The 17,012-nt window shown below is 39.1% G+C and overlaps 1 protein-coding gene across 21 annotated transcripts in view; it reads left to right on the plus strand.

Annotated features, from left to right (window-relative positions):
- Positions 1-17,012, plus strand: part of Ttc6 (tetratricopeptide repeat domain 6) — a 231,116-nt gene that overhangs the window by 173,227 nt on the left and 40,877 nt on the right. For 13 of the 21 annotated variants that reach the window (XR_005505974.2, XM_063262645.1, XM_063262644.1 and 10 more), the window contains 5 exons: positions 2,447-2,616; positions 4,894-5,014; positions 6,031-6,181; positions 10,394-10,476; positions 12,689-12,765. Coding sequence is in view for 18 of the 21 variants with exons in the window: in XM_063262645.1 (XP_063118715.1) it covers positions 2,447-2,616; positions 4,894-5,014; positions 6,031-6,181; positions 10,394-10,476; positions 12,689-12,765 (602 nt within the window). In the remaining 3 variants the exon portion in view is untranslated. Of the gene's footprint in view, positions 1-2,446; positions 2,617-4,893; positions 5,015-6,030; positions 6,182-10,393; positions 10,477-12,688; positions 12,766-17,012 lie in introns of those variants that run through there. The other 8 variants (XM_039113209.2, XM_039113210.2, XM_039113207.2 and 5 more) reach the window with 5 other exon arrangements.

Consider the following 17,012-nt stretch of genomic DNA (forward strand, 5'->3'; position numbering starts at 1 on the left):
ACTACCCAAAGACTATACATGGACTGACCCTGGGCTCCGACCTCATAGGTAGCAATGAATAGCCTAGTAAGAGCACCAGTGGAAGGGGAAGCCCTTGGTCCTGCCAAGGCTGGACCCCCAGTGAATGGGATTCTTGGGGGGAGGGCAATAATGGGGGAAGGATGGGAGGGGAACACCCATATAGAAAGTGAGGGGGAGGTGTTAGGGGGATGTTGGCCTAGAAACCAGGAAAGGGAATAACATTTGAAATGTAAATAAGAAATACCCAATTTAATAAAGATGGAAAAAAATTTAAAAAAAAAGCATGCCCTTGGCATTTGGTATGTTTTGGTTCTTTGAAATGTTAGGAAGGACTCACTTCTGAAATTACATACTTTGTATCCAGCAGTGGTTCTTTCAAAACAACATGCATCTTGAATCCCTTGAAGACTGCATACTTCATTTTAAAAAAATATCTCATGTTATGTCCTAACAAATCAAAAATTTATATTTATTCTTTGAGATAGGATTTCTATGTAACATTATATGATCTGGAAGTTGCGCTGTAGACCAGAGATTCTCCTATATCTGCCTCCCAAGTGCTGAGACTTAAAGGCCTGCAGCACCACACCCAACTGATACTCAAAGTTCAGACAACATTGGCCTTTCCATGTGCTCCTACAGCATGCCACTGATGATGTTAACTGTCCAAGCCCAGGTCTGTTAGTGCTCCTTTCTTTTCCTCCCTTTTTTATTGGATATTTTAAAATTTACATTAACAATGATATCCATTTTCTTGGTTTCCCTTCTAGAAACTTCCTTTCCCATCCTTCTCCCTTTGCTTCTATGAGGGTGCTCCCTCACCCACCCACCAACTCCCTCCTTCTTCCCCACCCTGGAATTCCCCTACACTAGAGCATCAAGCCTTTACAGTACCAAGGGCCTCTCCTCCATTGATGTCATCCTCTGCTACATATGCAGCTGGAGCTATGGGTCACTCCATGCGTACTCTTTGGTTAATGGTTTAGACCCTGGGAGCTCTGGAGGGTCTGGTTGGTTCATATTGTTGTTCTTCCTATGAGGTTGCAAACACATTTAGGTCCTTCAGTTCTTTTCTCTAATTTCTCCATTGGGGATCCCATTCTCAGTCCAATGGTTGGCTGTGAGCATCCACCTCGGTATTTGTCAGGCTCTGGCAGAGCCTCTCAGGAGACAGCTGTGTTAGGCTCCTGTCTACTTGAACTTCTTGGCATCAGCAATAGTGTCTGGATTTGGTGTTTGTATGTGGGATGGATCCCCATGTTTGGCAGTCTCAGGAGGGCCTTTCCTTCAGTCTCTGCTCCTGTATGTTGTTCCTCCTTCTAAGAAGAACTGAAGCATCCACATTTTAGTTTTCCTTCTTCTTGAGCTTCATGTGTTTTTTGAACTGTATTTTGGGTATTTAGAGTTTTTGGGCTAATATTCACTTATCAGTGAGTGCATACCATGTGTGTTCTTTTGTGATTGAGTTGTCTCTAGTTCAGGATAGTCTGTAGTTCAATCAATTTGCATAAGAATTTCATGAAGTCATTGTTTTTGATAGCTGACTGGTACTCCACTGTGTAAATGTAGCACATTTTCTGTATCCATTCCTCTGTTGAAGGGCATCTGGGTTCTTTCCAGCTTCTGGCTATTATAAATAAGGCTGCTATGAACATAGTGGAGCATGTGTCCTTGTTATATGTTGGAGCATCTTTTGGGTATATGCCCAAGAGAGGTATAGCTGGGTCCTCAGGTAGTACAACATCTATTTTCTGAGGAACCGACAGACTGATTTCCAGAATGGTTTTACCGGCTTGCAATCCCAGCAACAATGGAGGAGCATTTCCTGTTGAATCAGTATTTGATTCAATCCTTTGGGCTCACACTGGGATGCTTCCCATCCTAACATATCCTTAGCTCTGGAGGGATGAGCTTTGACTACCATAAAGATAAAGATTGATAGTTTCAAAAGCTTTTTTCAGTAGCTTCCTTTTCCCCCAATTGACTAAAGATAAATGCTTTAAAATAACAGATGTGTCTTTGTAATAGGGCAGGCGGTCTCATAACATCTTCAACTAACCCCTTCATATATTTCTTGACCCCAAACCTTTTGTGCAAATATTACTCCTTTCACTAAAAATAAAATGAGCATCCAGAAAAAATCAATAATAAAGAATGGATTTTTGAAAGTATTTTAAATGCTGTCTCCTCTGTAATAGAAGTGAGATAAAAGTTAATAACCATGCTGCTGCCCCATAAACACAACTAATAAGCATATCATTATGTAACAAAGTGTCCCTATAGAATGTTTATGTGTTTTGAGAGCCGCAGCACAACTAAGCTCTATTAGAAAGCAGAGTGCAGCAGCCACAAGCTAGGTGATAGGTTTAACAAAAAGAGAGAACGTCTGTTTTGCAATACACATTCAAATGCTTTTTTTTTCTAGGACAAACAGGGGGAGAGCATATTTCAAAAGGAATTTATTCAAACAAGCAACCGAAGACTTTTCTGCTGCCATCCACTCAGACCCCAACAACTGGCTAGCCCTGTACTACCGAGCCTGCTTATTTAGAAAGTGTAGCCCTCAAAGAGCGCTGCAGGACTACAGTGTGTCAGGTACTTGGCTACGGGTTCGTGAGAGTCACATGCGAGGGGAACACTAATGTTCCTTCACTCACGTAATATGCAGATCATTGTGTAGTTCTGTAGATACTTGCTTTGTAAATGCATGTTGCTCACAGGTATGCATGAACACATACAGGTAGAGGCCAGAGGACAATTTCAGGAGTTGGCTGCTTCTTTTCCCTTTTATTCTCTCCTTTCTCACTTATTCTTTTAAATTATATTATTTCCCGTGACATAACCCTCCACTGGCCTCACTAAATAGTCTAGGGTTTGTGGCCAATGAATATAGGGGTCCACTTTCCTCAGCCTCCCCTTACCGAGATTACCAGCAGCACATGTTAACATGCCAAACTTCCCCTCTTCTGAGGGTTCTAGGGATAGAACTCAGGTCCCTGTGCTTCAAGGAGAGCACTTTACTAAGACACCATGCCATCCCTGAAATGACCCATATATCCTGAGAGGAACTCATGTGTCATGTCTGTTTCCAAGGTCTCCTGGGAAGCAGGGCTGAAGATTGCCACCCAGTTCTCTTTCTATCATCACATCAAATTTCTGCCATAGCTCACCCCATCTTTGCTTCTCCCTTGCCTGTCATGGCCTCTGTGCTCACTGATATGCCTTTTCTCAGTTCACACCTCCTTTTTCAGTATAGTGTCAAAGCAAATATGTCGTAAGTATAAATGAGGCTCTGCAGCCAAATGCTCTAGATTTAAAGAGTTCTGTGGGTCCATCTGCTTCCACTCAACTTGTCCGTCTGGAGAATCTTTTCCTTTTTATTCTTTCTCTGAAAGCCTTACCCTCCCACATCCTTCAGCAGCCTCCCATCTTGAAAGCTGTTGTAACAATTCAAAATCTCTACTACTGAATTATCCAGAGCAGACCAGCCTGATTTTAGTCTTCACTCTTCCCTATATATTGCTGCAAGGATTTAAACAATCCACCATTATCACAAGGCTCTCTGATAATAATGTTGGATGTTTATGGGTATTTAAGTACTTTCTGAGGACACTTCTAGGTACTATACATGGAATATGTCAGTGAACACTCGAGTAATGATAAGAAGAATTTACTATTGCCCATTTTTTTTTCTGATAAAAACAAAAGCCTAGTATAATTAAATCACTCCATCAAGTTTTTTTTTTTTTTTCTGCAAGAATTGATTTCCTGCCAGTATCACAGCAGAACTTTTCCTAGTCGGCCAATCACACTGTGAACTGAGCTGTGGGATTGCCTTTAGGACATTGATTATTTGCTTCATTAGCATGGCCTTTGCTAGCATTGGCTAAAGCCTCCCAAATCTCATATGGAAGGGTGGGAGTGAAGGAGAGGGACAGGGAGAAGGAGGGGGTTAGCTCTCAATCCAAAATGGACTTGAGAAGCTTAGAAAACATGAACTGACTTTTATAAAAGTCCATATAGCTCACTACCATGTGTTTTTTAAACCAACGGGAGTTGGTAACCAAGGGACTTGAGCTGTACCCTCTTAGTTGAGTACCGGTGAGGGCCACTCATCTGCAGTGGAGGTTGTTTTTCTCCTCTCGTTTCCCGCATACAGTCAAGTTTTCCACCTCACGTCCAAGTTCTTCTTGCCTTAAATAACATCTATGAAGCCCTCTATCTCTGTAGATAAGTAGCTCTGACATCTGCCACATGCCTTGTTGTCCACCAGTACACCCTCACCTGTTCTTCTCTCCTTAATGTCTTTGTGATAATAACAGGCCACTGTGAGCAAGAACACCCTTCCATCAGTGTTAATTCTTTTCCATCGACTTATCCTTTAGTCTCTGTCAGTGTACTGTGCTCCCCTGGCTTTAAACTCTTCATCTATAAAGTGAATGGGATGTCAGAGTTTACTACCAGCTTTCATGAATTTGTGAACTGTGACTGTCACGGTATTACTACCTAGCAATTAAAAAAAAAAGTATATTTGGCTGGAGTGATGGCTCAGAGGTTAAGAGCACTGACTGCTTTTCCCAAGGTCCAGAGTTCAATTCCCAGGAACCACATGGTGGCTCACAATCATCTGTAATGGAATCCGATGCCCTCTTCTGGTGTGTCTGAAGATAGCTACAGTGTACTCATACAAGAAATAAATAAATAAATCTTTAAAAAATGTATATTAATTTTTGCCACATGGCAATGGGGCATTCATCATAGAGATGTTGTTTATGGAATGCTAGATAGGGGAGCAATAAATAGTCAGGGTGTACTTGGAAATATAACTCATGTGATTGTTTAGAAACCAACGTATATGCTTTATATCTTCAGTTCTTATAAATGATGGCTACGATAACCTTAATTGTTTTCTACATCGGGGTATACTCTATACAGAATTAAAGTTTTGGATGCTGGCAGTTTGTGATTTTGAAACTGTCGTTACTCTCGAAAGGTATGTCCTTGTTTTCATACTTATATTGCTATTGCATGAAATCAGAAATAAAAAAAAAGAAAGCTTACACCTCATTATTAATAGTCTTGTAGAAAATGAGACTGTAATTATGAAGTCACAGTAGAATTAGAATAACGCTAAAATAAGATTACTGGTAAAATAAGACTTGTTCATTTCAGTTGCTTTGTAAAATTTAGAGGCTGAAGAGCTTTGAGACAATTTAAATCCATGGATGTTAAGTTAAAAAGTTAAAAAGGAGAGTTAAGGGCATAGGTCTCTGAGGACCACAGTGGTGTCTTTGGGATAAGGAGGCAGAGTGATGTTTCAGATAAAGAGTCAGAAGCCCTTTGCTGTCCAGTGGTTGGGGCTTCCATGGGTGTGGGTTACAGAATTGTAGCCCTTGTCTTGAAATAGAAACACTGAACAAAGTAATGTCTATGGTCATTCCCAGGCTAGAAAAATAATCACTTGATTTTAGAAGAGGAAACAACATTTGTTTGATATTGAAAAGCAATTTTATAAGTATCCATGTGGAGAGGTTTTTTGCTTGAAAAACCACCAATCCTTAGAACGACTTTCAGGATTACTCATAGCCTCAGGCAAAGACTTTTGAATTGAGGAACAATAATCATTAATTCAAGGCAACTTAAAATTAAGTCATTTTGCTAAAGTCTAGGAAGCTTTACTATTTCCATTTCCAGTATGGACTCTATAATTGTCAATTCATTACAAAGCCTTTTATTAGGAATGTTCTTCCTTTTTATTGAGACTATTTTTTCATACAGTATATTCCAATCATGGTTTCCCTCCCCTACCTCCTCCTAGCTCCTCACCACCTTCCCAACAACCCATGCTTATAATTTTTTAAGATCGTGCAGTAAACTGATTTCATTTCTTTAGTATAAAGCTTTAAGAATGTTTAATTGCAGTTGATCCATGTATTTCATTAGCTTTTTAAATAAATGATGAACATTGGAATAAATGTAAATTTTAATACATTCTTGTTGTCCTTTTAGAACTGCTACTTTGGCTTACATAAATATTGGCCTTATATATCTACAACACCTGGATAATTATACCGAAGCCTTTTGGTGGTTTACTGAGGCAATTAGAGTCGATCCTTTATATATTCAAAGCTATATTTGTAGAGCAGAAACCTATTCTAAGGTATTTGAGACTGGAAGTTTTGAATTTCAAAATATTTTAATTGTTTGGCTATTTGTCCAATGTAACTTATATGAATATATTCTTTAGCTAACCACAGAGGCTCATGGAGTTGTAAGCAATAGCTATTATTAGCTATTTACAAAGCATCTACTTACAAAGTGTCCATTTTCATTTCTATAATATCCCTACCACATGTTTTATTCTTATTACAAAACTGCATATGACTATTGTAGTTATTGTATTTTATGCAAATAAGAATACATGATAAGAAATTTTCTGAAAAATCAGTAGCTTCGAAGTTGTCTATAATTTTCTTTGCTGGGGAAAAACTACTGTTAGCCTTTTGGGATCTATTGGTCTAATTCTGAGTATGTGTTTGTGTGTGTGTATGTACTGGTAAATGTGTGGGTTCATAGAGGAGAGTATATATATATGTGTATATATATAATTATATACTAATATATACTAATGATTATATATTAATAATTAGCTTTAAATTTAAATTAAAAATATGTAACAAATTTTTAGTGTAACAAATTGAAATAACTCAATAAATCATTTGTCTTCTTCACCTGTAGCTAGAATCTCTGTTTCTCAAATATATTCTGGACTGTTTCCTACTAACAGCTCGGCCCGAGATGCTGCAACTAACAGAGGTTCCAGTGACTATGGAGAAATAAAAGTCCAGGCTTTTCCTTTATTTTTTTTGCTTAAAACCTTTGGGACTTGGCACTTCACTACCTTTCTACCCTTGTTCCTACATATCTCTGGATGCACTGCTTGTAGTCATAACATGCTGGGTTATTCTGTGGCAAAATACCTTCAAAAGCACCTTACTAAAACAGCAAAGACTTATTCTTGTTCATAATAGGTGCTCTACTTTTCCTTTGCTACATCTCAGAGCCTGGTATACCTAGAGTCCAGTTCAAAGTCTTTTTTCTCCAGATAATGAGGTTGCCGAGCAGGCACAGTGCTCTCCTCAGGGAGAGGAAGTTACCAATCTTGTTGGGTAAGACATGGACATGCTTGTAGTGTGTCATTCTTCCCTCTAATCTGTTAATGATATAGACCATTTAGGGAATCTGGTGTGCTCCAATAACATACATAGAATTCAATGTGCCAGCGGGATAGCCAAGTGTCAGGGCATAGACTCACTCACTCTTTGTTCTGAGAGGTCCAAATATCTATACAGTCATTGCTAAATACATTATGTTTATACATTAAGAACTATTATAGTCAGAAAAAAATAAGAAACAGAACTATATAAGCACATTTGGAGGCATTTCTGGGGTATTTTTGTGTAAGAAAAGCAAGATTCACACAAAATATAATGTGTTTAAAATATCAAAATCAAACCATGTCTCTATATGGATATTTTCTTCCACTTGTAGGTTTAGCCTCCTTAATTTCTTCCTTCCTTCCTTCCTTCCTTCCTTCCTTCCTTCCTTCCTTCCTTCCTCCCTCCCTCCCTCCCTTCCTTCTTTCTTTCCTTCCTTCCTTTCTTTCTTTTTTCTTTCTTTCTCTTTTTAACTTTATTTAATTTTTTAACACTCCAGATTTTATTCTCCTCCAGGTGCATCCTATATTGACTATTCTACATCCCCTTGTCTCTATGAGGATCTTTCCTTTATTTTATTAATTTCTTTGTTCACTTTACATCCTGATTGTGGACTCTGACCTGTACTCCCAGTCCCTCCTCTTCTCTCAGTCCCACCCTTACAAATTCCTCCCCTGTTACCCCCTCCTTATTTCTGTGGAGAGAAAGGGAAGCCGCATTTGGGTACCACCCTGCTCTGGGATATCCAGTCCCAGCAGGACTAAACACATCTCCTTCTGAGGCCCAACCAGGAAGTCCAGTTAGGCAAGGGAATCCATTTAGCCTCCTTTCTTAATCTAAGCTAAAACTTAACCCCAGTGTGATGGTTTGTATATGCTTGGCCCAGGGAGTGGCATTATTTGGAGGTGTGGCCCTGTTGGAGTAGGTGTGTCACTGTGGGCATGGTCTTAAGACCCTCACCCAACTGCCTAGAAGTCAGTCTTCCACTAACAACCTTCAGATGAAGATGTAGAACTCTTAGCTTTGCCTGCACCATGCCTGCCTGAATGCTTACCTTGCTCCCACCTTGATGAAAATAGACTGAACCTCTGAACCTCTGAACCTGTAAGTCAGCCCCAATTAAATGTTGTCCTTTATAAGACTTGCCTTGGTCATGGTGTCTGTTCAGAGCAGTAAAACTCTAAGACACCCAGAAAAGTGAATAATCTCAGAGATTGAACTTCTGTGGGTCCCAACGAAGTTTATTTGGTCCATAAATATGCAGAATGCCCCCTCCTCCACAGACTTATATAGTGCCCTGCTAGTAGCACTCTTGGAGTGTTGTAATGGAGAGGAAGTAGAGTTGAAATTTTATAATGTGGTCTTGCTGTGTTTCTACTTCCTTGTCTACCAAGATATATGATGTCTTGACTAATGTATTTTTCCCATGGTTTAGCCAGCCACCATATTTCCTCACATAATAGACTGAATTTTCTCAAACAGAGGCAAAATAAGTCTTTTTAAAAGTTGTTTTATCAAGTACTTGGTAACTATCAGCAACAACAGGTTTTGGATAGTATTGGAAATATGAGAAAGTAGGTAATTTTGGAGTCAGGCTGATTGCATTTTCTATTATGAGATGGGATAGGGTTGTGATGTTGAGGATGGAATGTTATGGTTTAAATATAAAATATCTCCCATCAGTTTCTTATTTATTTGGACTCTTGGTCCCCAGTTGGTGATGCTATTTTGGGAGACTGGGGAATTTCAATGAGGTGACACCTCACTGGAGAAAGTACATCACTGTATGGATCTTGGTGTTTTATATCCGGATCCCCCTTCCTGTCAGGTCCATGCTGCAGGGCTGTTGAGGTGAGAGATATTCCAGCCTTAAGCTCTCATTACCATGGGACAGCCTGCTACTCTGTGTTTTCCACCATGATTGACTGTTATGTCTTCAAACTACAAGTCAAAACAAACTCTTCCTTCTGTACAGTGCTTTCACAAGTAATTGATCATAGGACTGAGACAAGCGATGCCAATGTGGACTGTTGGTACAACTAGTTATGGTAATGTGAAAATGCCACTACTTCATTAGTTGTGCCACCAGGACAAGGTCAGCTTAAGAAGCAATAGCCCCAAAGTTCCACAGAAATTCACTAATTTGTTTAAACAAACGTTATCTCTTTGGATTTCCTTTTCACTCTACACGTTATTTTCTTCAAATAGCTTGTGCTTTTTCTGTTCCATTTATTTCATGTATAAATTAGTTTATACACCTCATTTCCATGTATAAATAAATTTTTGTAGCAGCACACTACCATCTTATGGATGGCAGCGCTGGTTGTTTGGGTTAATATGTCTAGGTTTGTGTAGTGTTGCTCTACTGGCAATGTCTTTAATGGTAATTGATATTTTTTGTCCTCTAAAGTATAGAAATTCAAGCTATATTTCTCTGAGCATAATAGGGATAAGAATGAATGGTTCCTTCCATATGAATGTCAAACAGACTTCTTTTTGTACTATTCTTATGATTTGTTTTACCCATTTGCTTATTAATTTTATTTCAAGCCTGCTTCTCCACCTTATTTTTAAAGTGGAATTTACTTTTACTTTTTATGGTCCCCTTTACATGCTAGGTAATTATGTGAAGTTTGCTGAAACAGATGTTAGGGTTGAGAGAGAAAACTTGAAAAGTTAAGCAAAAGAGAAACATATGCATTCTACAACATATCACACAAATCAGTGTAAAATAATACACGAATGGGTGTTTGTAATCATCCTTCAAAACTAAAGGAAACCAATTAAAAAATAAGGACTCTGCAAAATGACAGTTCTTTTTTTTGTTTTTATGATTTATGTTTGCTTTGGTGGGTTAAGAAAATGATGTACTTTTTATATTCATACATACGCATATGTAACAGCAGTTAATGAGAAGAGTGGCCATACATTTGAGGGGTATGAGGTGCTGTTTAAGTGGTAAAATGGGAAGAGGAAACGATATAATTATAACCTCAAACATTAAAAGAAATAATTTCAAACAAGCAGTTATGAATATAAGATATATTTAGACAAGTTTCTACAAAAATTTTGCAAGAAATTGTGGAAGAGGCTAAACATCAAAAATAAGGTGATTGCTTCAATTAGGATACACATTTCTGTTTATCATTCAACAGCTGCATAAACTGAAAAAAGCAGTAACTGAATTATCTCGGGCTATCCATCTCCAGCCTGATGCAATCCACCTATACATAATAAGGTATGAGCACAGAAACTGAGTTCTTCTTGGAATAACTGGATGTTTTAACAAACTCTTGGCATTCTTCTATTCTTCCTCTATTCTTATTTTACACTTAATCTCGAAACAACGTCTACCTGTTAACATTTATTGTTATTCTTAATTACATGCCAAGATAACCATATCATTCCGTTTGGTGTACTCTTGCACTAAAATATAGCTGCTAAGAGCAAGGTCCTTTGAAGCCTTCTAGATGACTTGCTGTGTAGATAGCACATATCCTTTCAAAGTAAGGTGCTACTTTTGAACATTGGTTTTGTTTGTATCCACAGAAGTACTGAATAGAACCCTCTGCTAATTAAATGGAAAAAAAAGTGACCCTCATTATTGTAACTCAAATTTAGTAGAATTTGTTATAGAAACCTATTGTAAGAATTATTACCAAAAATATTCATAAGCCTGGGAAAATACAATAGGACATATTTTCTGATAAAGATGTATTTTATGTTTTAACACTTAAACCACATTTTAGAAATTTACATTAACATTTTACCCCTTTCTGCTCTATGAACCTTAGCTTTTTTATTTTAGGTTCGCAGTTCATAAATTTTGTTTCTGTCATTGGAAATCCATGTTAATTTATCTCTTTTGATTTTTTTTTTTTTTGCCATGCACGGTGATGTGTGCCTTTAATCCTAGTACTTGGAGGCAGAGGCAGAGGCAGAGGCAGAGGCAGAGGCAGAGGCAGAGGCAGAGGCAGAGGCAGAGGCAGAGGCAGAGGCAGAGGCAGAGGCAGAGGCAGAGTGGCAGGGGGCAGAGAGGCAGAGGCAGAGGCAGAGGCGCAGAGAGGCAGGCAGAGAGGCAGTGAGAGAGGCAGAGAGATAGGCAGAGAGAGAGGCAGAGAGAGAGGCAGAGAGAGAGAGGGAGAGAGGCAGAGAGAGAGGCAGAGAGAGAGAGGGAGAGAGGCAGAGAGAGAGAGGGAGAGAGGCAGAGAGAGAGGCAGAGAGAGAGGCAGAGAGAGAGAGAGAGGCAGAGAGAGAGAGGGAGAGAGGCAGAGAGGCAGAGAGAGAGGCAGAGAGAGAGGGAGAGAGGCAGAGAGGCAGAGAGAGAGAGGCAGAGAGAGAGAGGCAGAGAGAGAGAGGCAGAGAGAGAGAGGCAGAGAGAGAGAGGCAGAGAGGCAGAGGCAGAGGCAGAGGCAGAGGCAGAGGCAGAGGCAGAGGCAGAGAGAGAGAGGCAGAGAGAGAGAGGCAGAGAGAGAGAGGCAGAGAGGCAGAGGCAGAGGCAGAGGCAGAGGCAGAGGCAGAGGCAGAGGCAGAGGCAGAGGCAGAGGCAGAGGCAGAGGCAGAGGCAGAGGCAGAGGCAGAGGCAGAGGCAGAAGCAGAGGCAGAGGCATGTAGATCTCTCTGTGTTCAAGGCCAGCTCAGTCTACACAGCAAGTTCCAGGACAGCCAGAATTGCATAGAGTGTTCCTGCCTCAAAGTACCAAAAGCTAAAACAAACAAACAAACAAACAAACAACAACAACAAAAAACCCCAAACAAGTGACTATATTTGATTCAGTTCAGTTTACCTTAGTTTAAAATTTGATTTTATAGTACTTATGTAAATATGTGAATGTTTTACAATTGTAAAAGATTAGGTATCATCATAAACATCAGAGTACTTACTTTTGATGAGTGAGTGCTTAACTCTGAATAGGACATTAAATCAACCCCTCTAAGATTCAAGGGTGATTATGGAAGAGCTGGGTGGTAGGAATTTAAGATCGGGGAGATAGGGAGAAGGGCTGCACAATGCTGTCTTCTAGATAGGTCAGAGCAACTGGGGTTGCCTGCACTGAACCCCACAAGACTGGGCTTATCGACAGTCAGTCGTGATCTGGGGATGAAGAACAGACATTTCTTTCAGTTGGGTATACAACGGAGGAGCCCACATTTCCGTGCGTTCTAAACCCATGGTCACATAGAGGATGGTAGTTGAAGTCGGTGAGTCTTAAAACAACAGTAGCAGCAGCAGCAGCAACAAAGCAAAGAAAGACTGAGTGTGAGACAGGCTTCAAGAACAGGGGAGGGGCATGGTAAAGCAGGGGCAGAAGGAGATGAGAACACTGTGGGGGTTATAGTGATCAGAATGTACTTTATACATGCCAAGGGAAAAATCAAATACAAGACTTAAAATCCAACAGAATAATTACCTTTTACCTGTGTAGAATAAAAGCTATTATTTCTTCCAGAGGACAGTATCTTCTTATGATGAAGAGTTATGATCTTGCAAAGCTCACTATTTTTCAAGTAGCAGAAATGAACAAAGGTAAATAACACTAATTCAAACTAAAACATTAAAGAAATACTTCTCCATGTTTTGTACTATTTGTAATATAGATATATTGATATTGAGATGATGAACAATTTACTTGAAAGGCAGAATTTGAAACTGTGGTCTTTATATCTACAAAATTAATGAATTTTGTGAGAAAGCTAACTTTGTGATATACCAGGCTTATGATTTTATTTTATTTTTTTGTTTGTAACTGTAGTGACTTTTTGTTTTATGGTAATAAAAGGTTTCACTTGATATAGCATTTCATATTGCAAAACTAATATCATAATCTGTGGCTCCCTTAATATAATTATATTCTAAATTCACACTATGCAGCATGGGTACCAGTAATCTTTCTTTTTTAAAATTTTTTATTAGATATATTTCTTTACTTATATTTCAAATGTTATTCCCCTTCCGAATTTGCAGCCCATAAGCCCCCATTCCCTCCCCTCTCCCTCCCCCATATGGGTATTTGCCCTATACATCCTCCTTATTGCCCAACCCCATATTACCCTGCATTGGGGTCCAACTTTGGCAGGACCAAGGGCTTCCCTTCCACTGGTGCCCCAACATGGCTATTCTCTGCTATATATGCAGTTGGAGCCCTGGGTCAGTCCATGTATAGTCTTTCAGTAGTGGTTTAGTTCCTGGAAGCTCTGGTTGTTGGCATTGTTGTTTTTATGGGGTTGCAAGCTCCTTCAACTCTTTCAACACTTCCTCTAATTTCCCCCCAAGGGGGCCCTGTTCTCAGTTCGGTGGATTGCTGCTTGCATTGACCCCTGTATTGGACATACCCTGTATGTGTCTCTCAGGAGAGATCTGTATCCAGTCCCTTTCAGCATGCATTTTTTTAGCTTCATCAATCTTACCTAGTTTTGGTGGCTGTATATATATGGGCCACATGTGGGTCAGGCTCTGAATGGCCATTCCTTGAGTTGCTGCTCTAAACTTTGCTTCCATATCCCCTCCTATGGATATTTTTTCCCCTTTTAAGAAGGAGTGGGGGCATCCGCATTTTGCTCATCCTTCTTCTTGAGCTTCCTGTGGTCTGTCGATTGTATCTTGGGGAATTCGAGCTTTTTGGTTAATATCCACTTATCAATGAGTGCATACCAAGTATGTTTTTCTGTGATTGGGTTACCTCACTCAGCATGATATTTTCTGGTTCATTCCATTTGTCTATGAATTTCATGATAGCTTAGTTTTTTGATAGCTGACTAGTACTCCATTGTGTAGATGTACCACATTTTTTTTAATCCATTCCTCTGTTGAAGGGCATCTGGGTTTTTTCCAGCTTCTGGCTATTATAAATAAGGCTGCTATGAACATAGTGGAGCATGTGTCTTGTTATATGCCCAAGAGAGGTATAGCTGGGTCTTCAGGTAGTGGAATGTCCAATTTTCTGAGGAACCGCCAGACTGATTTCCAGAATGGTTGTACCAGTTTGCAATCCCACCAACAATGGAGGAGTATTCCTCTTTCTCCACATCCTTGCCAGCATCTGCTGTCACCTGAGTTTTTTATCTTAGCCATTCTCACTGGTGTGAGGTGAAATCTCAGGGTTGTTTTGATTTGCATTTCCCTGATGACTAAGAATGTTGAACATTTCTTCAGGTGCTTTTTGGCCATTACATAATCCTCAGCTGAAAATGTTTTGTTTAGCTCTGTACCCCATTTTTAATAGGGTTTTTTTTGCTCTCTGGAGTCTAACTTCTTGAGTTCTTTGTGTATTTTGGATATTAGCCCTGTATCAGATGTAGGATTGGTAAAGATCTTTTCCCAATCTGTTGGTTGCCGTTTTGTCCTAACCACAGTGTCCTTTGTCTTACAGAAGCTTTGCAGTTTTATGAGATCCCATTTGTCAATTCTTGATCTTAGAGCATAAGCCATTGGTGTTTTGTTCAGGAACTTTTCTTCAGTGCCCATGTGTTCGAGATTCTTCCTCACTTTTTCTTCTATTAGTTTGAGTGTATCTGGTTTAATGTGGAGGTCCTTGATCCCCACTTGGACTTAAGCTTTGTACAGGGTGATAAGAATGGATCGATCTGCATTCTTCTACATGCTGACCTCCAGTTGAACCAGCACCATTTGTTGAAAATGCTATCATTCTTCCATTGGATGATTTTAGCTCCTTTGTCAAGTATCAAGTGACTATAGGTTTGTGGCTCCATTTCTGGGTCTTCAATTCTGTTCCATTGGTCTATCTGTCTGTCTCGGTACCAATACCATACAGTTTTTATGACAATTGCTCTGTAGTACTGCTTGAAGTCAGGGATCGTGAGTCCCCCAGAAGTTCTTTTATTGTTGAGTATAGTTTTCACTGTCCTTGGTTTTTTGTTGTTCCAAATGAATTTGTAAATTGCTCTTTCTATCTCTATAAAGAATTGAGTAGGAATTTTGATGGTGATTGCTTTGAATCTGTAGATTGCTTTTCGCAAAATGACCATCTTTACTATATTAATCCTCCCAATCCATGAGCATGGAAGATCTTTCCATCTTCTGAGATCTTCATTTTCTTTTTTCAGAGACTTGAAGTTCTTGTCATACAGATCTTTTACTTGCTTGGTTAATGTCACAGCAAGATATTTTATATTACTTGGGACTATTTTAAAGGGTGTCATTTCCTTAATTTCTTTCTCAGCCTGTTAATCCTTTGAGTAGAGGAAGGCTACCAATTTGTTTGAGTTAATTTTATACCCAGACACTTTGCAGAAGTTGTTTATCAGGCTTAGTGTCCTCTGTTGGAACTTTTGGGGTCACTTAAGTACACTATCATGTCCTCTGCAAATAGTGATATTTTGATTTCTTCCCTTCCAATTTGTATCCCTTTGACCCCCTTTTGCTGTCTGATTTCTCTGGCTAGGACTTCAAGTACTATATTGAATAAGTAAGGAGAGAGTGGGCAGCCTTGTCTAGTCCCTGATTTTAGTGGAATTGCTTCAAGTTTCTCTCCATTTAGGTTGATGTTAGCTACTGGTTTGCTGCATATTGCTTTTACTATGTTTAGGTATGGGTCTTGAATTCCTGATCTTTCTAAGACTTTTATCATGAAAGGGTGTTGAATTTTGTCAAATGCTTTCTCAGCATCTAATGAAATGATCAGTCGTTTTTATCTTTGAGTTTGTTTATATAGTGGATTACGTTGATGGATTTTTGTATATTAAACCATCCCTGCATCCCTGGGATGAAGCCTACTTGATCATGATGGATGATTATTTTGATGTGTTCTTGGATTCGGTTTGCAAGAATTTTATTGAGTATTTTTGTATCAATATTCATAAGGGAAATTGGTCTGAAGTTCTCTTTCTTTGTTGGGTCTTTGTGTGGTTTCAGTATAAGAGTAGTTGTGGCTTCATAGAAGGAATATTGGTAGTGCTCCTCTGTTTCAATTTTGTGGAGTAGCTTGGGACAGTATTGGTATGAGGTCTTCTATGAAGGTCTGATAGATTTCTGCACTGAACCCATCTGGACCTGGGCTCTTTTTGGTTGGGAGACTTTTAGTAACTGCTTCTATTTCTTTAGGAGTTATGGGGTTGTTTAGATGGTTTATTTGTTCCTATTTTAACTTTGGTACCTGGTATCTGTCTAGGAAATTGTCCACTCATTTCCTCCAGATTTTCCAGTTTTGTTGAATATAGACTTTTGTAATAGGATCTGATGGTTTTTTTTTAATTTCTTCAGATTCTGTTGTTATGTCTCCCTTTTCATTTCTTATTTTGTTAATTTGGATACACTTTCTGTGACCTCTGGTTAGTCTGGCTAAGTGTTTATCTCTCTTGTTGATTTTCTCAAAGAATCAGCTCCTGGTTTTGTTGATTCTTTGTATATTCCTTTTCTTTTTCTATGTGGTTGATTTCAGCCCTTGAGTTTGATTATTTCCTGCCCTCTACTCCTTTTGTGTTTATTTATTTCTTTTTGTTCTAGAGCTTTTAGGTGTGCTGTCAAGCTGCTGATATACACTCTCTCATGTTTCTTTTTACAGGCATTCAGAGCTATGAGTTTTCCTCTTAGTACTGCTTTCATTGTATCCCATAAGCTTGTGACTGTTGTATATTCAGTTTCATTAAATTCTAAGAAGTCTTTAATTTCTTTCTTTATTTCTTCCTTGTCCAGGTTGTCATTGAGTAGAGCATTGTTCAACTTCCATGTGTATGTGGGCTTTCTGTCATTATTGCTGTTCTTGAAGACCAGTCTTACTGTGTGGTGATCTGATAGGATGCACGGGATTATTTCTA

Source organism: Rattus norvegicus, chromosome 6, assembly GCF_036323735.1.
Source record: "Rattus norvegicus strain BN/NHsdMcwi chromosome 6, GRCr8, whole genome shotgun sequence".
Lineage (NCBI taxonomy): Eukaryota > Metazoa > Chordata > Mammalia > Rodentia > Muridae > Rattus > Rattus norvegicus.